Source organism: Magnolia sinica, chromosome 1 (assembly GCF_029962835.1).
Source record: "Magnolia sinica isolate HGM2019 chromosome 1, MsV1, whole genome shotgun sequence".
NCBI lineage: Eukaryota > Viridiplantae > Streptophyta > Magnoliopsida > Magnoliales > Magnoliaceae > Magnolia > Magnolia sinica.
Window position 1 is genome coordinate 95155224 of NC_080573.1, and position 27841 is coordinate 95183064.

At 40.8% G+C, this 27841-nt stretch overlaps 1 protein-coding gene across 7 annotated transcripts; it reads left to right on the plus strand.

Moving 5' to 3' along the window:
* The first annotated feature begins 397 nt into the window (after nt 1-397).
* On the plus strand, nt 398-24377 carry LOC131251824 (protein PSK SIMULATOR 1). 7 transcript variants are annotated; one of them, XM_058252820.1, is made up of 3 exons: nt 398-2886; nt 6260-6407; nt 24253-24377. In XM_058252820.1, the coding sequence occupies exon 1, from the start codon at nt 808-810 to the stop codon at nt 2491-2493; it is 1686 nt and encodes a 561-aa protein (XP_058108803.1). In that variant the 5' UTR covers nt 398-807; the 3' UTR covers nt 2494-2886; nt 6260-6407; nt 24253-24377. The 7 variants fall into 7 exon arrangements, with proteins under 7 accessions (XP_058108803.1, XP_058108819.1, XP_058108783.1 ...); XM_058252836.1 differs by having other exon boundaries at nt 6272-6407; XM_058252800.1 differs by lacking the exon at nt 6260-6407 and adding an exon at nt 23775-24112.
* The last annotated feature ends 3464 nt before the right edge of the window (nt 24378-27841 follow it).

The window sequence follows — 27841 nt, forward strand, 5'->3', positions numbered from 1 at the left end:
TCGCGACGAAGAATCCAGCCTGTCGTGATGCCAACTAGTCTCAACATACTAAGCCGACTGATGATCGACACCGTCAATTTGTGGGGAATTTTCAATCAATTCTAGTAAGGAAAACTTATGCTAAACTGATGATTTTAACCCTTATCATATGCATATAAATTTAGAACATTGAAAAGAACATTTCGAAGGTTAGGATGGTCAGTAAAGCCGAATAATAATAAAATAGACTACAGATAGCAGTAAGGAGATTATGGACGGTTCAAATCATTGGACTATCTCAAAATGTGGGTCCCAGTTGTTGACGACACACACTGCATTCTTAGTCGCGACAGATGAAAAACGGACTCCTCACCACAGTCCCCCCACTCCTCTGCTCTCCTCCTCTTGTCTTCTACTGCGCTATCGTTTTATCCGCTTCCCACTCCCTATTTCAGCCGCAGCTATTTGACGCTCGGTGCGCAGTGCGCTCATACATCACACTCTCTACTCTTTCTTTTCTACCTTTCCTCTCTCTCTCTCTCTCTCTCTCTACGTCTCTCTACCGCCACCTTCCTATCTCTTTCCTCAATACTCCATCCTTTTTAAACCCCACCTTTCTTTTTCTCAACTTCTGCCCAGAAATGCCCCCCTTTCTCTCCTCATTAACCCACCGAGTTAAAAGAAAAACGCGTCTGACTCACCGATTTCCAAGACGCGGTGACTGACGTTATTGCATATGTAGGTAAAGCTCCTCTCTTCCTTTTTACAGTCTTGACTCCTCAAGATCTGATCCGGAATTAGGATCAGACGAAGGGGTTTCACCGCAAGATGGTCGCCGAATCTTGGTTCGGCCGCTTTTTTCGGGCTACCAAGAAGAAGAAGAATGGGGTAGCGGCCGAGGCCGACAAGGCTTTGATCGGCGTCTTGTCTTTCGAGGTCGCGAGCCTGATGTCTAAGCTCGTCCATCTCTGGCAGTCTCTTGGTGATGATCGAATCGCCAGGCTCAGGGACGAGATCCTGAGCTCTGAGGGCGTGCAGAAGCTCGTCTCCAATGATGAGGATTTCCTAGTCAGCCTCACCGTTGCAGAGATGCTTGATGCGTTCGGGTTCGTCGCGCGGGCCACCGCACGGCTTGGGAAGCGGTGCTGTGACCCTATCCTACGGGGATTGGAGCCTGTCTTTGATGATCTGATCAGGAGCATCACAGTAGGGCCTGCCGTGGCCGCAGATCCTTATGGCTGGGAGTTCACCTGGAAGAAGATGGCACGGAAGGTGAAGAAGATGGACCGGTTCATTGCGGCCAGCTCGAGTCTGTACCAAGAGATGGAAGTTCTGGCTGAGCTCGAGCAGGGACTGAGGCGGATTCAGGGGAGCGACAGTGATCCGAACCGGGTTGCGAGTTTGAACGATTTGCAGCAGAAGGTAGGTTGGCAGAGGCAGGAAGTGAATAATATTAGGGAGAATTCACTCTGGAGTCGGACCTACGATTACACCGTCCATCTCTTGGTTCGGTCTCTATTCACGGTGTTTGGCAGGATCAAGCATGTTTTTGGGATACACCAACATCATCCAACACTGTCTGCTGTCACGGGGCCTCTGAATTATCTCCCTCGCAGCCAGTCAATTTCAGGGCTCTTGCAATCAACGGTCCATCCTTCTGAAGTTAGTCTGACGAGGTTCGCCTCAGGTCCTCTTGGAAGGGTGCCTGGTACCAAGTCAGGCCCGCTTTATATGTCCAGCAGTGGGCAACTGCGGTCAAAGACCAAGCGGATGGTTCCTGGGAGCCGGCCATTCAGAGGATGCATGACGGGTGGCGGTGGAAATGAGTCCCCAGTGTTGGAGAGTTACAAGCCAGTCAGGCGCATGCATCCGAGATCGAATGGTGTTGTTTCGGGAATCCTTAAACCAGCTGCTGATTCGGAAGAATCCGCCATCCATTCCGGCGTTCTTAATTCCAATTCATCCTTCTTCAGTTCCAGGTACAGGCTGTTGTCAAACGCCCCTCCTTCAACCCTCGGTGCTGCTGCGTTAGCTCTCCACTATGCGAATGTTATCATTGTTATTGAGAAGTTTGTGACGTGTCCCCATCTGATTGCGCCCGATGCAAGGGACGACCTGTACAATATGTTGCCCACGAGTATAAAAGCGGCCCTGCGGGCCCGGCTGAAATCATATGCCAAGAGTCTGGTTTCGCCAGTTTATGATGCAGTCCTCGCTGCAGAGTGGACTGATGCGTTGGGAAGGATATTGGAATGGTTAGCCCCACTTGCTCACAACATGATAAGGTGGCAGTCTGAGCGGACATTCGAACAGCAGCACCTGGTTTCGAGGACAAATGTGCTTCTGCTGCAGACCCTCTTCTATGCGAATCAGGCAAAGACAGAAGCGGCAATCACAGAACTTCTTGTGGGTCTGAACTACGTCTGTAGGTTTCAGGGAGAACATAATCAGAAAGCCTTATTGGAGGCTGCGGGCAGCTTAGATTTTGGTGATTATTTGGATGCAAATGGATGATCCTTATTATCTGCTGTCTTGTAGCTGATTCCTGATAACCTCTTCTGTTGCCTCGCGTTATATCCATTTTAAGGAGCTGTATCTGGGTTGAAAACTTTGAAATTTTGCGAGGGTCATCTTGCAAAGTTCATCTGCAAGGTGTTGAGCCAATGATATGTTTTCCCGACATGGTTACGGAAATATGAGTTTTCTTAGAAAAAGGGCTGTCGAGTTTTCTATTCATTTGAATTCTTTGATACCAAGTAAGATTTCCGGCAATTGAAAGTACTGGTTGAGCTTCTGAAAATTTTCTTCTCAAGCAAACTGCGACCGTGTTTCTTTCTTCACCATTAACGGGCCTTTCGTGAAGCATTTTGTCACTCTGCCACATATTTTGCCCGGCCTTAATAGTAGGTGTGTATATTCATATTTCATAGTAACATTTAAGAGCATATCTGTAAGCTCTGTCATATGAAAGCTTCTATATAGACAGAAATTTAACAAATTCTATGGCATGTATCATGTGTGTGCATGTATTATGAGTAGAACTATGTGGATGGATTTAAGTGGTTGTTTTCAGCCTACCAGTGGTAGTAGGCTATAGGCCATGTGCTTGTGATGTCAGATTAATTGCTTACAAATTACAAATGCAGTTCTTTGTTTTTATTGAAAATGCTGAGAGCGTAGAGGAATCAAAGGTTGTTCATTTACACTAGATATCATATGATCGTTGTGCATTTTGGAGTATATGAGCTATCTGGTTTGTTGTTCCTGATATGGACTTGAAGAAACTGCTCTTGGTCATTTCAGTTTGTCTACAAAATTCAGAAATGGTAACAATAACTCTTGTGCGTGGTTTGCTCACAGTGTGGTAATGTTAAATGCATTGGTCTGTTTAAAATTAGTATCTTCTGCATCTAGTTCTAAAAGTCTGTCTCTATGCATGTCTCTTTGGAATTTTAAATTTTATTGATGCATGACTATTCTATGAGATTACTTATCAGTTTATCATGTCAGAAACTACCAATCAATGCATGTGCAAAATCTCATCCTTTTGGACACTGAAACTGAACTTCCATAGGACTAACACGTCAGACCAAGATCCATCTAGCTATTGATGGGTTTAATGGTTTTTTCTGCTTTTTCACTTTTTATAGCCATTTCCGATGAAAGGTTTGCAAATCAAACCCCTGATTTGTGGCTTGAGTAGTCAATGCTTGTCATAGCTTTCTTTTTGCTTGCTGTGGGTAGTCAAGGAGATTACACCACAGGATTCAATGAATTAATGATTGCCCTGTTCTTCAGTTAGTCCCTCATTCACGGATTTGGATAATGGGATACTTGACCTTTATCTTTTGAAAGGAAACCGAAAAATGAGATATTTGTGTGTAGTTTATGGATGTCTCTACGTCATCACAATCATGAGATGTATAAGTTTTTAACCTACTGCCTACTGGGGTGTAATCAATATAGACAAAGGACTACCTGGTCAGCTAGTCAGCCTAGTTCTGCTAGCAACTAGATAAACAATAAACATTGAGGAGATTCTACCACAGGATTCAATGAATAATGATTGCCCTGTTCTTGAGTTAGTCCCCCATTCACGGAATTGCATAATGGGATACTTGACCTTTATCTTTTGAAAGGAAACTGAAAAATGAGATACTTGTCTGTAGTTTATGGATGTCTCTATGTCATCACAATCACAAGATGTATAAGCTGTTAACCTACTGACTACTGGGGTGTAATCAATGTGGACAAAGGACCACCCGGTCAGCTAGTCAGCCTAGTCCTGCTAGCAAGTAGATAAACAATAAACATTGAGGAGATTCTACCACAGGATTCAATGAATAATGATTGCCCTGTTCTTCAGTTAGTCCCCCATTCACGGAATTGCGTAATGGGATACTTGACCTTTATCTTTTGAAAGGAAACTGAAAAATGAGATACTTGTCTGTAGTTTATGGATGTCTCTATGCCATCACAATTACAAGATGTATAAGCTGTTAACCTACTGACTACTGGGGTGTAATCAATGTGGACAAAGGACCACCCGGTCAGCTAGTCAGCCTAGTCCTGCTAGCAAGTAGATAAACAGTAAACATTGAATCTACTTCTTGGGAGTTGGGAAGACCATCAGGGCCTGTTTGGTACCTGAGCTTAGATGGGATTAGGTGCGTTGGAATTGCATTTGGTCCTATGCAAATTCCATCCAGCGTTTGGGGAGGACGGGAAGGGCTGGGATTACGTGAGATGGAATTGCATTTGGTCCCATGCGGGATTTCTGGTGGATTTCGAAATCCACTACACATATGGGCCCCACATTGATGCATGCGTTTTATCCATGCCGTCCATATATATACACCCGTCACACGTGACGTTCTAGTTATATATGTATACAGGTGACCGACATCCGTTGTGAATTTGGTTCGTTGATTACAATTCAATGGTCCACCAAACGCGGTTTTGCTTAATCCAATGTTTTTCCCATAGGAAGAATTTTATACCAAACATGAGGATTGGATGACCAAAATACCATGGTATTTCCAAACATGCAATCATTGTGCAATAATGGTGTTAATCCCATCTAATGCAATTCCATGCCATTTAATCCCATGGACCAAACAGGCCCTCAAAGATCTTAAGAAGCTAGTTTTTTTTTTTTTTTTTTTTGACAACATAGGGTGTCCATGCCCCTTTTGAGGCAAGAGACTATTCCCTAAGGATACATGCAATCACCCGCAACCATGTGTATTGAGTAATGCCGAGGAGGGGAGTCGAACCCACACTTGTAGCGAGCAAACCCACGGTGAAGAGGCTAGTTTTGAAATTTAACTATTTGAAAATGGCTCCACCTAAACTGTCACGGTTTGGGCGAACGGGTTTGGTTGTGGGTTTGCTCCCCATAGACATGAGTTCGATTCCCCTCCTCGTGGATTACGCAATGCACATGGTTGGCGGGTGATTGTGTGCATCCGCAGGGAATAGTCTCGCCTTAAAAAGGGGCAGGCACACCCTGTTGTCATAAAAAAGAAGAAGATGACTCCACCTAAATGTTTTGCAACATGAGAATGTAGGCAGGATGCTCAATAATGAGAAGATAAGTTATTAGGTAAAGACCCTTCTTGCCCCAATGTGCTGTTAACCTAGTGCCTACTGGGTTGTAATCAGTGTAGACAAAGGACTACTCGATCAGCTGTTAACCTAGTGCTTGCTATTGAAATTTTAGATTCCAGCCAAAAATCTTTCCGACCAAATTATGATCATCTATGGATCTCCTATCCTTAGATATGTGAAATGGCTAACTAGACAAGGGGAAAAAGCTGCCATCTTAGTTCCCCTAGAAGCTGATACAAAATTCATAGACATAGGTTATTCTCTTTGTTACCAAACTTACAGGTGTTTTCCCTCTTTCCCATCTTATGATCCCTCTCTCCTATTTTCTTCTATATGAAAAGAACGTTAAAAATCTTGTGTTCTACAATTCTTTTGGAGGCTGAGTTGGAATTCTAAGAGTATGATCTTGAAACCAGGAATCAAAACCCCTTCCTTGGAGCTAGGATATTTTTATGCCTAGCCTAGACAGATGGAAAACTCTCTAGATTAGATGCTTTGCTTTATAGGTTAATTGGCTGATTTGGCAGGATGTCTTTGTTGCATACTAATGAAAGAGATGAAGACAGATGGGGGTTAGTGGAATGACCCTAGGAACTCTCCTAGGTTTTTTCTGTGGAGTTAATGGGATTTGGTCCATGGTTGGACATGTAATTAACAATTTCCCTTTCAGTGGATGTTTCAGTTTTCTTGTTGCAACAGAATATTTCATTCAGTTTTCACCAAGATGTGCTAAAGATCAAGGTATTCAATAACAGCCATCGTCCACAACAGCCAATAACAGTAACAGAATGCTTCATTCAGATGCGCTAAAGATGAAGGTATTCAATAACAGTAACAGAATATTTCTTGTTGCAACAGAATGTTTCATTCAGTTTTTATTCAGATGCACTAAAGGTCAAGGTATTCAGTAACGGTAACAGTGGCCCCAACGGCCAGCCATATGTCTATTATGATACGGGCTGTAATGGTAAAAAAATGTATCGGCCCCATGGCGGCCTGTTGTAGGTCTTTTTTTTTTTTCAAATCGGGCATTATCTCCTCCCCCCCCCCCCCCGGGCGTGATCTGGATCAGTTTTTCAGCAACCTGAAAGTATGGCTCCATATTCTTACTATTGATCAAGTTAATGCAGATTTGTATTTACAACGTTGAGATTTATACTTTATTTGTTGTCACCTTAGCAACCCCCTCCATAATCCAGTCTCTGTATAAAGAAGAATTCTTCACCCACCATCCCCCAACCTAAGCCCCATACTTGTAAGCGATAACCTCTACCCACAAGCTTCCTCCATTTGTTTCAAACCTCCATAACCATTTACCAGGGAGAACTACGTCCATGGTTACCAAGTCCCTTATTCCCACTTCCACTGCTTCATACAACTTACATATCATCTCATAAGGCCTTGTCACAGAAAGTCCGGTCTTAATTTCTCCAATCTCTTCAAAACAACTTTAGGCAAGGTGTCCCTTATCCGTTATGATACGGCCGTATCGGCCGATACGTAACGGTAACGGTTGACACCGTTACGCGATACGGGGTCGAAACGGTCGTTACGGAATTCTGTGACGGGCCATAACGGCCATTACGGAATTCTAACGGCCGTTATGGGCCTTTAAAAAAAAAAAAAAACCTTACCTTTTTCCTTTCTTTTCTTCTTCTTCTTCTCTTTCTTCTTCTTCTTCCTTTTCTTCTTCTTCTTGGGTAGCTGCGGCTAGAGGTGGGCATCGAGCTGAGTCGAGTCGAGGTGGGCCAAGCTCTGCTCGGCTTGTCCATGATGTACTCGAGTTCGAGCTCGAGCTCGAGGCCGATCGAGCCGAGTCGAGTTGAGGTGGGCCAAGCTCGGCTCTGCTTGTCCATGATGTACTTGAGTTCGAGCTCGGCCTCGAGCTCAACATTGAAGCTTGGCTTGTTTGCCAAAGCTATCGAGTCGAGCTAGTGGTTCGAGTCGAGTCGAGTCGAGTTTACCTCAAGTCGAGCTCGAACTTGTTGGGTGAGAGAGTAATGAATTCTGTTCTTGATCCTCCTCTATTGATGAAAAATTCAAAAATCTTAAGAGAATCAAAGCAAAACCCGATGAAAAAACCAAACAAAGCTTCGAATCGGATGAGGAAACCTATAAGTACCGATCTATTCTTGATCCTTTTCCACTAACAGAAATCCAAGTACTAGAAAAGAAACAGAGCAGAACACAGATCAAAAATCCAAGTAAAGAGCTCTAGCCAATCAGATCATTGGATTTCCTTGAAGCTCTAACAAATCTAAGAAGAACCCATCTCGGATTTTTTGTGTTTCTCGCCCAAGAAGTAGATCTCAAGAGATTGAAATCATACTATTGTGGAGCTGACAGTGGGTAGAGAAAGAGAAGAAAGGGAAAGGGAAAGGGGGTGCATACGGTCGGGTAGAGACTGTAGGTTTTTTTTTTTAATAGTTAAAACTTATATTAATATAATATATATAATATATAATATTTAATATATTTATTAATCGAGCTGAGTCGAGCTCGAGTTCGAGCTTCGAGTCGAGTCGAGTTGAAATGCCCCCTGGTTGAACTTGGCTTGAACTTAACTCGAGCTTCAAATAATTAGCTTGGCTCAGCTCGAATCGGTCATTCAAGCCGAGTCAATCCGAGCTGACTCAGCCGAGTCAAGCGAGTTTTTCGAGCTAGCTCGACTTGTGAACAGCCCTAGTTGCGGCCTTCTTCTTCTTCTTCTCTCTCTCTCTCTCTCTCTCTCTCTCTCTCTCTTCTTTCCCTCTTTCCCTCTTTTCTTTTCTCTCTTCTTTCCCTCTTTTTTCTTTTCTTTTTTCTTTTCGGTTTCCCTCTCGCTCCTTTTTTTTTTTTTTAAAAAAATAAAATAAAATGAAATTATTTGCAGGTGTACCACGCACCAGCTGCTATATGTACGTGTCACGCTAAGACGAGCGTTGACACTCCTCGAGCTTCGAGTTGTACGAACGGTTCAAAGGAGATCAAAGTTACATGGGCTCCACAGTGATGTATTTATTATATTTACACCGTTCATCTATTTTCAGATATCATTTTAGAGCACTACGAAAAAATTGAATTATATCCAAAGATCATCTGGACCACACCAAAAATAGCAGCGGAGATAATGATTTTCACTGTTAAACAATTCATAGGGCCCACCGTAATGTTTATTTTCCATCCAATCTGATCAGACCCGAGTGGGCCCCACCATGATGTATATATTTTATCTATGTCGTCCATCCATTTTGCCACGTCATTTTAGGTCGGGATCCAAAAAATTAGTAATATCCCAATCTCAGGTGGACCACACCATAGGAAACAGTGGTTATAGAATGCTCACCATTAAAAATTTCTTAAGGTCCACTGTAATGTTTATTTTCAATCTAACCTAGTAATTGGGTCTCACTGACGTGGATGAAGGGAAAACACACATGTCAGCTTGATCTAAAACTTTTGTAGCCCCCAATAAATTTTTAATGGTGAACATTTAATTATTATTGTTTCTTACGGTGCAATCCACCTGAGCTTTGGATGTGCTTCATTTTTGGGCTCATGCCCTAAAATTATTTGGCAAAATGGATGGACGGTGTGGATATAACACATTCATCACGGGTGGGGCCCAAAAAACTTTGACACGTGTGCTACACTTCACAATCCGAGTCCCGCCTAATTCAGGTCTTAAAAAATTGTACACGAGACATATATTAACTTAAAACTTAGTAATTAAATTACGGATTGCAATTGCTAACTCACAATGCCAAAATTAAATTGTTTGAATAGTTTTAATTGTTAATTTGTGGACTTTTATTTTTTAAAATAGGGCCTTTTGATTTTTTTCATGATTCACTATCCAATAAATGTCCACCAATTCAGAAGTAGGATAATGGCAATAAATTGCATGAATTTGAGGCTGATTTGGAGCATAGATTGGTCCTCCAAGTCAGCCCCAAATTGGCAACTCCATCTACCTGAATTTAATTTCGTTTTTTTAAAGAACTATTGGGAGAAATGATATCAAGTTGTTAAGTATATAAATTAGATATTTATAAAATTAAATATATGAATTTTGTAGTCAAATTCAGGTTACCTGGTTCAAAAATTAATCAGACAGTCCGATACGACTTCTCACCAAAGAGTGGACCGTTACACCACCACACCACCATAAACGTGTTCCAATTTATAAATGAATGCATATTTGGAATGCTTATAATATTCCGGATTTAATCCATATTTTTTCATATTTTTTGGCAAAAAAAAAAATTGTGCCGTTATGCTATCGTATCGCCGTTACGCCCCCGTATCCATATTGGTTTTGGAGGGCACCGTTACGCCAATCGATACCGATACGGGACACCTTGACTTTAGGGCGCCTAAAGAGTGACATGAAGTAGATGGCATATACAACAAAGATGCCTTAATTAGGGTAGTTCTACTAACCATCAACAGGTATTGGCTCTTTCACCTTGATAGCTTTCTCTTTACCCTTTTAATCACCCTATCCCATAGATGCTTTAGTAGGTTGCCAACACACAATGGTAAGCTAAGATACAACAAACAGAAAGAGCCCACACCACATTTAAATACCTTTGCCAATCTCGTCACCTAATCCCTGGCTAAGTGAATGCCCAACACTTCACTCTTGCTAATATTTTGTCCAACACACAGCATTGCTGCATTTGTGCTGCAAAATAAGATAGTATGAGAAATCTGGACTCCAACACTTGGCACATTGAGCCCACGAATAAGACCAACCGCATGGCCCCTATCCAACATTCTATTGAACGCTTTTGCAATCACTGTGAACAAGAAGGGAAGGTTGGATCGAGCTGACGAAGTTCTCTCTATGCCTTGTAGAACCCCTTGGGAGACCCATAGACCAACATTGAAAATTCGGCTGACCTAACACATTCTTTAATCTATCTCATCCATTTTTTAACCATATCCCAACTGTCCCATCATACAGTCAAGGAAATCCCAATCAACGTGATCATAAGCTTTCTCTTTGTGTAACTAGTAAACAATGTTGGGGGACCATGGAAGCACACAGAGATGAATCAAGCAAGGTATTCCAATCGCATAAACAAGCCCAATCACAAAGACTGAATTTAACGTGGAAAAACCTCTACGGGAAAAAAATCATGACATAAAGCAACAGATATCACTATGAAAGCATAAATTACAAGAGATAGAGAGAATACCTGATTCGAACAATCCTCGAATCTCCCCTTACAAGCCTTTGAAAACCTTAGGAACGAATTAGAAAGCTCTTCTATCTACCCTAATCCCGATTACACCCATATATATAGCCGCTAGGTGAATCACAATCGAAATGGGAAACAAATCCCCCACTTACGCAACTCTGTGTATTTTTTGCGCAATTGTTTGGTTGCACCTTCGATGGGACTTCGATGGCATTGGATAGCTTTCGATGTCATCGAACATTCTTCGATTGCATCGAACTAAACACCAAACGTTCCAGCGATAAATCATGGATTTTTCGGATTTTGACGATGGCACTTCGATGTCATTGAACAACCTTCGATGGCATCGAACTCTACTCGATGACATTGAACAGGACACCCAAAGTGTCCAGCAACTAACATGGGAAATTCCGGATTTTTACGATGGCATCGAGGTGAACTTCGATGGCATCGAGGTTGTCATCGACAAGACCTATTGATTTACAGATTTAAGACATCAATCAACAAACAATGCCCTTTTTTGTCTTCCCTTTGTCTTGAATCAATGCACTATTGAGCAATAAGCGTAGAATACAATGTTTGTCTACCTTCAACAAATGTGCCTTAAATGTTTGAAATAACTTTCACGAGTATCACCAGGAACATGGAAGCCGAAATATTAGCCAAGATCTTATGCGGCCCTATTATGAGACTGATTGACCTGGAATCTCTTAGACTTTCTACATCTTCAATTTTTAAGATGAGTGCTATGAAGGAAGCACCAAGATCTGATGATAGTCGCCCCTTCAAAAAAATTAAGGCAAGAAGTTCAAATCTTCCTTTACCACTTCTCAAAAGACTTGGAAGATGGCCACAGGGAATCCATCTGGCCCCGAGGCCTTATCGGAACCAATGAGTCCAGCTGCTGCTTTTGCATCCTCTTCGGAAAAAGGCTTTTCAAGAGCTTTAGCTTCCACATCCGAAATTTTGTTGAAGAGGAAATTATCCAGCTTCGGCCTTGGAAACCATCCACTTCAAGTCACAAAAGCTTAAACTAAAATGGTCTAGGGCCCCAATTCTCCTATTCGACCTCTAGCAAAAGATTGGATGGTGATCGGACAATGTCCTTGGAAGACCTTTTTGCTACACCAAGAGAAACTTCTCCACACTCTGAACTGGAGATAAAAATTCTGTCGAGCCTTGACATGATAGCCTTTTCCTGCCTGTTAGACCAAGTAAATTTTACATTTACCCAAAGGAAGATCCACCAACTCATGCTTTTCCACCCAATCTGAAAAATCCCCCATCCTTCAAGACAAGCGACACCCATTTGATTTTTCAAAAGTAAATCTGGTCCTGTAGATGTTGCCACCCAAGCACCACGAAAGTTTCCATCTCTCCTAGATGGAACTCAACTCAGCCCACAATGACAGTCGTTATACCACCTGATTCAGCCCGTGGACCACTGTGAACACCCATTTAAACCTTGTTGCTATGTTCCTTAAGAGTACAGAGACTGAAAAGGAGCCTCTCCAGCACTCCTCCGTAATCTAAGCAGTGCCATATCACCACATTCCCCCCTGCTGATCCTGTAGCATCAAGAGCAATCCAATATGAATTCGAACCACTCCATATCGACTCTGATCTACTGTTTGCAGCTGTCTCCTGCAACGAGACTAACTGAGCCCTGGACTGCTTACATATATCTCTAATCTGGATCGTTTTCTGGTTACACCCCATCCCCCTAACGTTCCAACTCACCAGCTTCATTGATTCACCCTTCTGACCCATGTGCCCAAATTTCCTCCTCTTGATGGCTTCCCTGCATCATTTATAGAGGATTCAAGAAAACAATTCTCTCCAACCTTTAGGCAGCAGCTTCTGAGTCTTGCCTTGTTGATCGATCCTTGACTTCTGGACTCCTTGCTTTTCCACAAACTGGAATAACAATGAGGTCCTTGTAATCTCTATACAAGACTCTGACCATCTTGCCAGCTCCCTGCAACGCCAGTTCTGAAGCATGCCTTTGCTCCATTGCCACCAGAAGTCTGTAGAGGAATATCTAGCGTCTATCTCCAGCAGTGTTCAAAGTATCGGTATCGCTACAAGTTTCGATGGCCAAGGATATGGAAACGATATCGATATCGCCGATAATATCGCTGATAACTGGAAATGCGGGGAAACATGAGAAAACGGTGGAATTTTCAGCGAAACTTCATGAGATGTTAAAACGTACATATTTGCATTTTAGAAATAAAAAATTGCAAAAAGAATGCATATATAAGAAAGCATGTGCTGTTATAAGAAATCAGTCCAATCATCCCATCCGGCCTATTTAACCATTCAACCTTCCATCCAAACATCCATTGATATTGCAAAATATCAACAACACATGATATTTCACTGAGAAATCATCAACAATTGGAAAGGAAACGAAAGATTGTGGTCTCAATATCGCGCATGTTGTGATATTGGTAATATCGAGATATTATCAATATTATCAATGACAAATTGAACACTATATACAACTATGTGACCATGAAAAAAAATTGAAATAATTTTTTTTTTTAATAAACAAAATTTTGATGATATCAATATGTTGGTGATATTATTGAAGTATCGTCGATACACTTATGATACAAGCATTACCTAAAATTTACATAGTCGAAAATATTGGCGATGCATTAGCGATATTGATGCATTGGCAATACAAGCAGCACCTTGAATTTACATGGCTGAAAATATTGACGATTACATTGGCGATATTGATACGTTGGCGATACTTAGCAATACATTGCTAATACCTGAAATTTCTGATACTACTAGCGTTATCGGTATCACCACCAGTGTTATCGGTATCGTTGAGCTGAAGATAAAGATAATATCGGAGATATTTTGATAGTATCGGAGATAATTCGAACACTGATCTCCAGTAAACCCCCACAAAATTACCATTCATTATTATTGGATCAAAATCCTCTAAAAAAATGACATGAACTTGGTAGAATGGACATGAAGTCACAAATCACTAGTCAAAAGCAAACCATAAACCAATAGGTTGATTTGGGATTGAAGACCAAAACAAAGAAATGAGTCATCTTTCTAGCCATGCACCTCGCATAGTGCGCCTTTCCAGGTTAATTTGCTTAGATATATCTCTAATCTGGATTGTTTTCTGATTACACCTCATCCCCCTAATGTTCCAACTCACCAGCTTCATTGATTCACCCTTCTGACCCGTGTGCCCAAATTTCCTCCTCTTGATGTCTTCCCTGCATCATTTATAGAGTATTCAAGACAGCAATTCTCTCCAACCTTAGGCAGCTTCTGAGTCTTCCCCTGTTGATTGATCCTGGACTTCTGGGTTCCTTGCTCTTCCTCAAACTGGAATAGCAATGAGGTCTTCCTTGTAATCTCTGTACAAGACTCTGACCATCCTGCCTGCATGTCCAATGCTTCCTTTATCCACTTCATGCCTCTTGCTATAGTGACACATCTCCCTTCCAGTCCAATGGAACAGTCTCTGGAGCTCCTTGCAATATCAGTTCTAAAGCACGCCTCTGCTCCATTGCCACCAGAAGTCTGTAGAGGAATATCCAGCGTCTATCTCCAGCTCCCTGCAATGCCAGTTCTGAAGCATGCCTCTGCTCCATTGCCACCAGAAGTCTATAGAGGAATATCTAGCATCTATCTCCAGTAAACCCCCACAAAATTGCAATTCATTATTATTGGATCAAAATCCTCTCAAAAAATGACATGGACTTGGTAGAATGGATATGAAGTCACAAATCACTAGTCAAAAGCAAACCATATACCAATAGGTTAATTTGGGATTGAAGACCAAGACAAAGAAAGGAGTCATCCTTCTAGCCATCTACCTCGCATAGTGCGCCATACTAGAGGAAGTGAGCAGTAAACAAAGCTAGAAAGAGCCCCATGTTAGGGTTTTCACGAAGAAGCGGATATTACGTTTTCTAAAATCGACAAAGTGATCGAATGGCTCTAAAATACTTCCAAAACCTGGGCCCAGGACCTCTGCTGCAGTTTTTTTTTTTTGGTTTCATATTCAGAGTTGGTAGTGGTGTCGTACACAGGTTTTGGGAAGACTTATGGTGTGGGGAGTGCTTGCTGAGAGTTTTGGAGATCTTTATGTTGGTTCGTCACAGAAAGGGGGCTTTGGTGAGCCAGTTGTTTCAGCATGTTCGCAATAATATTGTGTGGAATGTCACCTTTAGAAGGAATCTGAAAGACAATCAAATCTTTTGTATACTTGCCTTTTCTCCTATTTTCAATCTGTTTAAATTCCACTTACAAGTTCTGGCTGCAGAATTTTTACTCTCAGCTCCCAAGGCAAATTCTCTGCGAAATCTCTTGCTGTAGCTCTCGGTAGGGGGTTCGACGACTGTGGGAAAATTCTGACCATAGATAACTTTCAGCGGTGTGGTTTAAGTGCTCCAGACAGGTGTGTTTTATGCTATAAAGCTGAAGAATCCATTAATCACATTCTTTTGCATTGTCTGGTGTCTGGGAAAGTGTGGACAGACGTGATTGTGAGATTTGAGCTCATGTTTGGACTCTTTGTTTAATCTCATTGCTTCTTGGTTTGCCTGGGTTTGGGGCCCGATAGGTAGCATGCTTGAAATTTAGTATGTTTTGTTAGCCCTATGGATGCTTTGGAAGGAAAGAAAATGCAAAGGGCGCTTAAGGGTAAAGTGCCGTCCTTCAAGGCCATCATTGCGCACATTTTCAGGCTGCTCTTCCAAAATGGTCGAGAGTAGATGTAAGCTTCAGAGCCATTCTTTGGAGAGGGAAGTTCCTTTTGCTTTGGCCAGGGGGTGGTTCACCCTAAGTAGGTATTGACTGGCATGTCTGTTTATTTGTAATCGCTGCTCACATGCCCATGTGAAGGTTATCATCATCATCTAAGCTGCATCCCAATTCCCAACTAATCGGGGTCAACTATAGGGATCTTGTTCTGCCAATACACTCTATCAAGGGCCATACGTTCAATTAGACCACAGTTCAATAAGTCTTTTCTTGCTATCTCCACCCACATCCTTTGGGCCTTCCCCTTACCCTTTTAGAGCCTTCAACTTGCACCAACTCACTCCTTTTAACCAGTGTAGTTCTTGGTCCCCATTGCACGTAACCAAACCATCTAAATCTACTTTCCCTCATCTTATTACCTATTAGTACTACTCCCAAGTTCCCTCAAATGCATTTATTTTTAATCCTATCATTCCTCGTCTTGCCATACATCCATGTCACATCCTCATTTTAGTTACAGTCATCCTATGATATTTTGTTCCTTAATTGTCCAATATTCTGTCCCATAAAACATGGCTGGTCTTATAGCTATCCTATAAAATTTTCCCTTCAGTTTGATTGGTGCACAACGATCTCATAAGGCTCCAAAGGCACATCTGTATTTCTTCCACCCAGCCTGAATTCTATGGGCAACATCCTTCTCAATCTTCCCACTCTTATGAATTATTGACCTAAGATATCAGTAGTGGGGAGTCTGGGTTTGAGGGATGTTAGGAGTCTTAGGACTACTAAACTTGCTCTTCTCGGAAAGTGGTGGCAGCGGTTGGGAATGGGGAAGATTTGTTGGTGAGGGAGGTTTTAGTGGCAAAATATGGGTTAGCTGAAAATGGCTGCCATCTGATCAACGCCTCAGGTAGAGGTGTTTTGGCAGTTTGGAAAGACATTTCATGGAGCATGCCTCCTATGCAAACCGCATGAGGTTCCAGGTCGTTAGGGATAACAATATTAGATTTTGGGAAGATCTCTTGTGTAAGGACGTTCCTTTATGTGAAAGGTTTGAGTCCTAGCATGGCATCAGCGAAATCAAAAGGGTGATGATGGACAAGGTATTCTAGTGTATCAGTGACTGTGTTATGTGGAACCGGACATTTTGCAGAACTTGAAGGATGATGAAGTTGATTCTTCTGCTCAGCTGGTAGACATGCTCAATTCAATGCGTATCCCTGGGGCTGGTGTGCATAAAAGAATTTGGACCTCGAATGCTGATGGTAGATTCTTAGCTAGAGTCTTCAACTTGTACTAACTCAGGAAGAAAGTTGAATGTTGTTTTCAGGAATTTCTATAGAGAAGGTTCAATGCCGTTTTCCAGAATTTGCAATGTGCCAGTCCATTGAAGGTATGTTCTTTTATTTGAGTTGCTTCATCATCATAGCCTTATCCCAATTAATTGGGATCATTTACATGAACCTTTTACACCATTGTACCCTATCTAGGGCTATAACTTCATTTAGATCATAGGTCATGAAGTCTTTTCTTACTGCCTCTACCCACGTCCTTTGGGCCTTTCCCTTGCCCTTTTAGAGTCTTCAACTTGTACTAACTCACTCTTAACCGGTGCAGTTCTCAGTCTCCATTGCACATGACCAAACCATCTAAATCTACTTTCCCTCATCTTATTACTTATTTGTGCTGCTACTAAATTCCCTTCAATTTTGATCCTATCCTTGTCTTGCCACTCATCCATCTCAACATCCTCATTTCAGCTACACTCATCCTATGAACACGTTTTTCTTTAGTTGCCTAACATTCTATACCATAAAGCATGGCTTGTTTTATAGCCATCTTATAAAATTCCCCTTTCAATTTGAGTGGTACACGACAATCAAATAAAAGTCCAGAGGCACATCTCCATTTCTTACATCCTGCCTATTTTCTATAGGCAACATACTTCTCAATCTCTCAAGTCCCATGAATTATTGACCCAAGATATTTAAAGTGGATTTTGAGAAACTTTTTGGTCAGCAATCGTAACTAATTTGGAAAACTTCTTGGTTAGCAATCTTAACTAATTCCTTGTTCCCACTCCTACTAGTACTAAAATTGCACACCATATACTCTGTTTTAGTCTAACTAATTTTAAATCCTTTAAATTCTAAAGCACCCCTCCATGAATCTAGCTTTGTGTGTACACCCTCCCTTGGTATGTCAATCGAAACTATCTCATCTACAAAATAACATGTACTAAGGGATCTCTTCTTGCATATGCCTTGTTAACTCATCCATAACCAATGCGAAAGGTATAGGCTCAATGTCGACCCCTAGTGCAAGCCTAAAGCAACTGGGAACTCACTTGTCTCTCCACTAGTGGTCCCCACATTTGTTGTTGTTCCCTTATAAGTATCCTTAATCATGTTAATATATCTTATCCTCTTGAAACTCCTTTCTTTCCCAACACCTACCAGATTTGCTCTATAGGGACCCTTTCATATGCTTTCTCTAGTCAATAAATGCCATGTGGAGATCCTTCCTCCTCTCGCTATATTTCTCTATAAATTGTCTAAGTAGGAAAATAGCTTCAATGGTGGACCACATTGGCATGAAACCAAACTTGTTTGTCTGTACATTAATCTCATCCCTCAGTCTTTTCTCAATAACTCCTTTTCAAAGTTTCATAGTATGGGTTATAAGTTTAATCCTACATAGTGCAAATCTGTATATCTCCTTTATTCTTATAAATAGGCACCATGGTACTTTTCCGCCACTCTTCTGGCATTTTCTTCTATCATACAATCTGAATGAACAACTTTGTCCACCAAAATGACCCAATATATCCTGTACACTTCCAAACCTTTATTAGTATACCATCTGGTCCAAAGACCTTCCTTTTTTCATCTTTCTCAAAGCTTCTTTCACTTCAAAAATATCCTAACCTATGAAAGTATTTATGGACTTCGACGTCATTTGAGTTTATTGGTCCTTCTATCCCTATTCTCTCAAAGTGATTGTCATTTAACAAGTATTGGAAATAGCTTCTCCACCTTTCATTGTTCTCATTATCCTTAACTAATACCCTCTAGTCATTGTTCTTAATGGATCTAACATGATCTAGGTCCCTATTCTTCCTCTCTCTAATTTTTGCATGTTTGAAGACATCTTTCTCACCTTCTCTTGTCCCCAATCTATTAAAGATCATCATAAGCCTTAAGCTTAGCCTCACTTACTACTTTCTTAGCAATCTCTTCGGCATTTCTAAATTGTTCAAGATTTTCCTTGTTTCTAGTCCCTTGCCAGGCTTTGCAACATGAACATTTCTCGTTAATAGATTTTTGTACATCGTTAGTCTACTACCAAATTTCCTTATATTATTGGGATTTCCTTCTAGATACTCTTAAAACATCTTTTGCAATTTTCCTTGTGCTTTCAACAGTCTCATCCCACATAATGTTTTTGTCTTCTTCGACATTCCTCTTTCCTGCTTCAATTTATTTTTGAATAACATTATTCTCTCCTTTTAATTTCCGCCTTCTACCTTTTGGACACCTATTAATTTAATTCCTTCTCTTCCATCTCTTAACATAAACACCCATAACCATTAACCTATGTTGTGTAGCTTCCAAGTATCACCTTGCAGTCCTTACATATTAATCGTTCTCTCTTCCCAAGTGGAAAGAAATCTATTTGGCTCTCTCTTTAGAAAAAAAAGAAATCTATTTGGCTTGTATATGATCAACTTTTGAATGTTATTAAATGTTCATTCCTCTTTTTAAAGTATGTGTTTACTAGAGATATAGATTGTATGCCATCGTTAAATCAAGGATAGCTTCCTCCATCTCATTTCTTCTCGTAAAACTTGAAACCTTACCGATTCAAAGCCCCAAGAGAAAAACCCTAGTTTTTTCTCTCTCCAAAACCCTTTGAAACCCTTAAGCACATCTAGTCTTAATCCTAATCATGATTACAACCATATATATAACGTAAAATGGAAATAGAAACAAACTGCGCTAAAATGTGCAATCCGTTGACCTATTGAAACGACCGGTTGAGACACCTCTACTTTCTTTTCCTACATGACCATTAAGTCTCCTCCTACAAATATCCTCTCTATGTTCAAAATTTCTTTCATTTATCCATCTATATCCTCTTAGAACTGTTTCTTGATTCTATTTACTAACACTACCTGCGATGTATATGCACTGATAACATGTATTATCTCGTCTCCTAGCACAAGTTTTACTAATAAAATCCTATTACTTACTCTCTTAACATTTATAATTTTGTCCTTAAAATTTTTTATCTATCACTATCCCTACCCCATTTCTGTTATTTTCCTTTCCTATATACCAAAGTTTGTATTCATCCATTTCTCTGTTTTTGGCCCCTAATCACTTGGTTTCCTTAATGCAAGCTACCTTAGTGGTAGACTCTGAGGACCTGTTTGGATAGTGGTATTAAGTTGTATTAAATGGGATTGCATTACTAATTCCACTTTGAAATTCGGAATGGCATGTTTGGAAGGAGTGTGAGATGGGATTAAAATTAACTTTGTAGGCTTTGGAAAATGAGCCTTGTGTCAGAAAGTGTGAGATGGGATCACTAATCCCACGAATGATGGATTTTTGCCTCATCTAGGTTCAATCCAAATGCAATTTGAAAGTAAATCCTGGGATTTATTTTTTAATGCATACATTCCAAACATAATATTAGAAAACACGGGATAAACCCAATCCAGGGATAATACCTTACACATGCATTTATTGTAACTTTTATAATTCCATCCACCTTAATCCCACCTAATGCAGCTGGCCAAACAGGCCCTGAGGAGTTTCAACATGAGTTCTTGGGTTTGATACCCATAGGTGGTGAAATCCCACTACGGCGTGTGTGGGTGTGTGTCAGGTGCGTGTGTAAAAAAAAAAAAAAAAATGTTAATTCTGATTTGTTTCATCATATCTGCTAACTCCATACTCTTGCCTGTCAATGTTCGTATGTTCCATGTGGCAAGATGGATCGTATTCTCTTGGACTTGCTTCTTTACCTGCACACGTCCTGAATGGCGCAGGAACCCTTGCCTACTTCTCATAGCAATGGGTGCTATTGTGGCACATTACTTTTGGGGGATGCCTTAGCAAACCATTGCCCATTTTTCACGAAACCCAGGTTCTGATGTAGCACATTGCTTAAAGGGAATCCCGCAGCATGAGTTTGGAATGTCATCTTGTTCGGATTCATGTTGGAAGTTTTGGCATAAGTTTGATGCTGCCTCCCTGTCTGATGCAACCCTCCTTTATCTTGCAACCCCCCACCTTTATCTAGGCTGTGGACCGGCAATGGGAGCAAAAACTCCCATAGGCATAATACATTGGTTGATTACAATTGAGTGCTGTCTAATAGTCTATTGCATAGGTTGATTACAATCAACAAGTTGGTTGCAATCAACAAATTGCTAAGCTATGTAATCTTATTTGAGTTGATTAAAATTTTATTTGAGTTGCTTGTCTTAATGAAATATTAATGATAGATTACCTGAGAAATGGATGCCTGTTTATTTAACAGGTATGCTAAGCTATATGGGGTTGCCAGGGTATTTGGGTTTGAGGGATGTTAGGACCATTAATTTTGCTCTTCTTGGCAACTGCTGGTGGTGGTTGGGGAATGAGGAAGATTCGTTGGTGAGTTAGGTTTTTTGTGGCAAATTGTGGGTAGCTGAAAACAACCGGTATGTGATCGGCGCCTTGCGCAAAGGTGTTTTGGCGGTTTGGAAATCCATTTCGTGGGCTCATGCCCTCTAAACAAACCACATGATGTTTCAGCTGGTAAGGGTAATAGTATTAGATTTTGTGATGATTTCTGGTGTGAGGATGTTTCTTTGTGTGAGATGTTTGAGTCCTCGTATGGCATTATTGAAACCAAAGGGGCAACGGTGGACGAAATAGTCTAGCATCACGTTTTGCAGAAATTCTAAGGATGATGAAGTTGATTCTTTTACTTAGCTGCTAGACATCCTCAGTTCAATGTATATTCCCTAGGTTGTTCTGGATAAAAAGGATTTGGGCCTTTGAGGCTTACGGTAGATTCTCAGCTAGGTCATATCTAACATACTTTTAGAGGGCTCCAAAGAAAGGTCAATGTTGTCTTCCAGAATTTGGAACGTGTCAATCCTCTGAAGGCTGATGGTGTTGCTTTCAATATCGGTATTGTATCAGACGATGCAACCATATCATATCCATAGCAGCCTGATATGATAGATGATACAGGACCAAATCGGTCCATCCTTAAAAAAAAAAGTGGGCCTTTTCGTTCGATACGGGCTGATAGGCCCATAAAGGGCCCAATTTTGAATTATTATTATTATTATTATTATTATTATTTTTAAAATTTCACTCATTCTTTTTTCATGTAAATCATGGAGCAAGTTTAGAAAGTCATTTTAGTGTAGATCTAGACCTATTTTGGACCAAAACAAATTATTTGAGTGGGATTCAACAAATCGAGGCGGAATGGACCAAGTGGGAAAAATTGGAAAGAGGGGTAAAACTTTACTTCTTCTTCTTCTTCTTTTCATTTTTATTTTTATTTTTTTTTAAATGTTTTCTTCTTCTTTTTGTTCTATTTCAATGCAATAGGCCCTAATTCACCAAATCATGATCTTTTTGTGTTCAATTAGAGCCTATTCGGTTGACTTTCAACAGGTCAAATCGACAGTGAACATTCTTATCAAAGAATGGTCTGACACCATTATATGCATGTCCTAAATACACCCCCCAAAAAAAAAAGAAAAAAGAAAAGAAGAAGAAGAAGAAGAAGATAGATTCACTGACTATTTCTTTCTTTCTTTCTTCTTCTTCTTCCTCTTCTTCTTCTTCTTCTTCTTTATTTTATTTTATTTTATTTTATTTTATTTTTGGACATTTGTCCTTAATTCTTTGGCTTAAAAAAATCAACCAATATGGGCCGTTACCAATAACCAATGCATGACGCCTGTATCATATTTTTTTGCCGGGCATACACCCCCTGGTACCAATATTCAGAACCATGGCTGATGATGGTTGCTTGTCTCAACAAAATTTCAATCATAGATCACCTGAGAAACAAAGATGTAAATTCCAAACGGATACATGATGTGCTGCTGTCAGGAATTAGTGAATCCTGAGGTTCTGAATTGAAACTTAGCTAGGGAATTGTTGGCGTCTGTCAGATCAAGACTTGACATAGTTTGTGTGCTTCCAAAGTCTATAGAGAGCTTGGTCGTTGGTTGGTCAGTGGAAGTGTGATGCCAGGTTGGGCTGCAGTTATGGAAGATGGTGGGTTATATAAGCCTGTTGGCTTGATATCTCTGGCGAGGGCAATTGTGAAGGAAATTTTCAGTCTGCTTGTGGTTTGGGTTAAAGCAGAGTGCTTCCAAAGTCTATAAAGAGCTTGGTTGTCAATTGGTCAGTGAAAGCATGGGGCCAAGTTGGGCTACAATTGTGGAAGATGGTGGGTCATATAAGCCTTTGGGTTTTGAAGTGGGAAAGAAATTATAGGATATTCAATGGCAGGATATATCCGGTGAGGGCAATTGTGAAGGAAATTTTCAGGTTGCTTGCAGTTGGATTAAAGCAGATGCTAGATTCAAATTTTTTTTTTTCCTCTGCATTATTATTAGCAAACTGGGAAGTCGTTATCCATTTCAGCTGTATAGTGCCAGAGCAAGGAGCAATTTGGAAAGCCCCTCAGAGGCTGATGGTATATTCTCAGCTACATCATTATCCAAGATACTCTCGGAGACTCAGGGAAAGCTCTGATGTTGTTTTCCCGATTTTGAAATGTGCTTGTCCATTGTTGGTGCATGCTTTTTATATGGGTTTCTTGTCTTGACCCTAGTTAGTAAAACTCCAATTTATGCTGTCTCAGAAAAAAATAATCATATAATTGATTAAATGTTTAACCACCGTTTATTTCAGAAGATAGGAAAAATAACTAGTTTTTTTTTTTTTTTTTTTAAATTTTAAAGGCATTTATTAAAAAAAAAAAAAACTTTTAGGGACCATTTAAAAATAGAAATTGGTGGTCACCACCGTTAATACAATTGAGTAAATGGTGGAAGATTCAGGAAAGGCGGATTGATTTATATAGGAATATACTTGAAAGAGTTTTTTACTGCCTTTTTAATGATTGAGACTGAATTAAACCCAAACATTTCATGTACCTCCTTTTTTGGCCATATGAAGTTTTTCTAAGTTCCAACTATGGTTGACAAAATGCTAATGATAGATCATATGAGAACAGAGAAATGCAAAATCCATACAGATGGACCATGTGCTGTTGTGATGAGGAGTCAAGTGAATCTTGTGCTTCTTAATTGTTTGGAGCTAGGAAAGTTTGGGTGGCTGTTATGTTGAGATTTCGCAGTTTCGCGTATCTTGGGTGCTTCCAGAGTTTAAAAAGAGTTAGGTTGTTGGTTGGTCAGGGAAACCGTGGGGCTACGTTGGACGGCTGTTTTGGAAGACTCTGGATCATTTTACCCTGTGGGCTCCATGGATTCAAAGAAATAATAGGATTATCAAGGCCAAGATAACTCTGATGACAGCAATTATGAAGAAAATTTTCAGGTTGATTGCAATTTGGGTAAAGCAGATGCCAGATCCAAAGTTTTTTTTTTGTCCCTGCATTATTGTTATCAAAATGGGAAGACGTGAGGTTATCCATCCCCCCCTGTTGAATTTTGACAGCTGTTCGTTTGCTAATCCAGGACCTGCAGGTATTGGAGGGATGGTTTGTGATGCCAGTGGGAACTTACTTATAAGAGTTTTGGGGCTGATTGGAATCAACGACTCCAACTTTGCTAAAGCCACAGCCATATTCCAAGGCGTCAAGGTAATTTCAGATTTCAGTTTGTTCCTGGCAATTGTGGAAGATGATTTCAGAAACTCTATATCATGGGCTTCTTTTGGGAGATGCCCATGGAGGGTGGCCGACCTGGTAGACAAAGTGCTAGCACTGTGTGCTGACAATCAAGTGTCCTCGTATTTCCCAGAGAAAACCAGATTGAAGCAGATGAGCAGGCAAAAAATGGGGGTTCCAGAGTGCAGCTGTTCATTGCAGCTCGTGCTGTGTGCTGACAATCAAGTGTCCTTCTCTTATTTCCCAGAGAAAGCCAGATTGAAGCAGATGAGCAGGCAAAGAATGGGGGTTCCAGAGTGCTGCTGCTCATTGTAGCTAGCACTGGTGCCGACAATCAACTATCCTTCTCTTATTTCCCAGAGAAGCCAAGATTGAAGCAGATGAGCAGGCGAAGAATGGGGTTTCCAGAGTACAGCTGCTCATCGTAGATGAGAGAATTTCATGATGTGTTTTCTGATGGATTTCTTCTTCTTGGCCTATTGGTTTGATTTTGTGGTTGTTGCCTTTTTTCTTTCAATAGAATTTCTCTATTCATCAGGAAAAGAGAGAAGAAAAAAAACATTTAGGCCCTGTTGGTAGACGCCTAAAAATGAGTTAATCTCATTTAGTTAACAGTAATTTGCATCAGAGATCTTGATCTCTAATACATAATGAGTTCATGTTACCAGTAATTATGTATCAGACGTCAAGATCTCTGATGTATAATCACTGTTAACTAAAATGAGATGAACTCAATTTTAAGTGCCTACCAAACAGGCCAGCGGTTTAAACCCCCCCAAATTACGTGTTCTTGAAAAATGCACGCATGGTTTTGTTTCTCCACAATGATCTCAAAACATAAATGGAACTCGGACATCATGTTCATATTCTTAGGTGTCAGTCAGACCTGTTATACCATCCATGTATTTTCTCTAGAGGTGTTGGTTTGTGGCTAAGCTGTTTGAGCAGGCTCCTATTACTTTGGAGGATCATCTCATGTCACGGAATGGCCGTACTTTAGATATGTTACTTATGCTACACGAGAGCTTATCTTGGCTGAAAGTTGGGCGGGTTCAACCCGACTGACCCGTGACCAACCCGACATTGGGTTGGGCTTGGGGAGTATGTGTCGGGTTTGGTCTCGGTCTTGGGCCATACAAACACCAACCCAACCTGAACCCGATCAATATATAAGTTCCTTATAAATTAATTATAATTGAGTGTAGATCGTCTGTGTTGAAGGCACATTAAATTCTAATCCCATCAAGTTTCATTGGTCGACGTTGTTTCTAATGACTCAAGCTAACAAGATATGTGAGATTTCTCTCCCAAATAGGTTGCTTGATATGCCATATGACTTTTAAAAGTGTAGTTGTCCTATATTTTAGCTCGTTTAGAAAAAATGAACTTCTTTACGATGAATAACTATATATATATATATATATATATATATATATATATATATATATATATATATATATATATATAAAATAAAATTATAGGTATAGAAAAAAAAAAGATGTGTATTGAAAATATAATAGACTAATGTAATAATAAAAATATTAGTATATATTTAACTGACCAAGCCCACTTGGGTTGGGCTTGGGTTGAGAATTCCCAACCCGAGGATAGGTTGGGTTGGGTTAGGGTTGAGGTATAGGAACCTTGGGTTGGGCTAGGGTTAAGCACCAACCCGACCCAACCTGCCCAACCTTTAGCCCTAGTAAATTACCTACTTATCAACCAAAAATAGAAAAGCATGTTTGGTTTCTAACATTTGTCCCATGGAGTCCATCCGGTCCCCCCTCACATCCACTGTTCATCATGTGGAGCAACCTTTGATGTGGAATATTCATCGTGTGGGCCCCACTTGATGTGGGCCATCCATCATGTGGGCCCTACTTTTGATGTGGGGCATCCATCATGCGGGCCCCACCTTGAATATGGGTCACTCATCATTAGGGCTGATCTTTGATGTGGATTGGCCCACCATTATTAATTGCATCACGTGGAGCCTACATTTGATATCATGTGCGGCCCATCATTATTAATTGCATCAAGTGGAGCCCACTTTTGACGTGGACTAGCAATCATGTGGGATGCCTGTCATGCGGGGTTTGCCTTGGATGTGGGTCATTCATCATTAGCGGCCGACCTTTGATGTGGACCGTCCATCATGTGAGGCCACCTCGATGTGGGCCATCCATTATGTGGGGCCCAACTTCAATGTCCATTGCCCATTGTGTAGAGCTCACCTATGATGTGAATTGTCCACCGTGTGGGCTCCACTTTTGAAGTTGGTAGTCCATCATACCCGCCTATTTTGGATGTGGGTTATTTATCATTAGGGGCCGACATTTGATGTGGACCATCTATTATGTGGGCCCACATTAATATATGGGTGATCAATCATGCGGGGCGTACCTTCGATGTGGACCGTTCTCATGTGGGGCTCACCTTCGACGTGGATAGTCCATCATGTGGGGCCTCCTTTGACATGGACAACGAGAGAGAGAGAGAGAGAGAGAGAGAGAGAGAGAGAGAGAGAGAGAGATGTTTGGTAATTAACATACTCACCGGCCAATAAGTAGACAAGTATGTTTGATAGGTAACTTTTTAAAAGAAAATTTCAAATACCTGTATGTGAAGGGAAAGGGCGTTGGCAATGCCTGCTGTGCTGGTGAGTACAACACTGGCGACACCCCTGCCATCTCTCTCTATATGAAATAACTGGTGTTGTAGTTCTAGAAATGTAGATGTTGTTGACCCAACGGCTGAGATTGCGTGGCTCCACATGTTTCATGGGTCATTTGATTATGAGAAATTATATAATGCATGGCATGCATCGATGCACAGCATACACGGGTTTTCAATCCTGGACAAGTTGGGCTCCAGTTTGGGTAATCCTGGCCATTGGTCTATGGTGTCCCCATGTGGTTCAAAGACATCCTTGATAAGATGATCTTAACCTTTTAATTTGCTGCCTCCACACGGACGGTTGAGAGGAGAAATGAATCCATGTTTGTACTTCCTGTCCATTTTTGCCTCACATCAATCGTATGGCTGTGACTATTAAGTCATGGTTATTTTTGGGTCACGTGCAATCCACTTACTGGACTTCTCTGTTGGGTCCACATGGACTGGAAACTGGAAATGTCCAATTAATCTAGAAAAAAAAGGGTGATTGATGGCTTGGGTTGACTAATCAATGAAACTTTCCCACCGGGGGCATCCTCTATATTGGGGCAATACATCTATGGTGAGGCCCATCAGATGAACGGTCTAGATTACCGGACAATGGGCCCCATGCATAATAATATAATGATTCCTCAGTAGTTGCAAGAAAGATGGGAACGGCCATGACAAAAACTATGAGACGAAGAGCATCTCCTAACCCCTTTCGTCGAGTCAGGTCTCCTTTCCTTTTAGTATATCTAGCGGTTTGGCAAAAATATAAA

Excerpts from the sequence above, each read along its gene's own strand:
- LOC131251824 (XM_058252820.1), top strand. The coding sequence starts at position 808 with ATGGTCGCCGAATCTTGGTTCGGCCGCTTTTTTCGGGCTACCAAGAAG.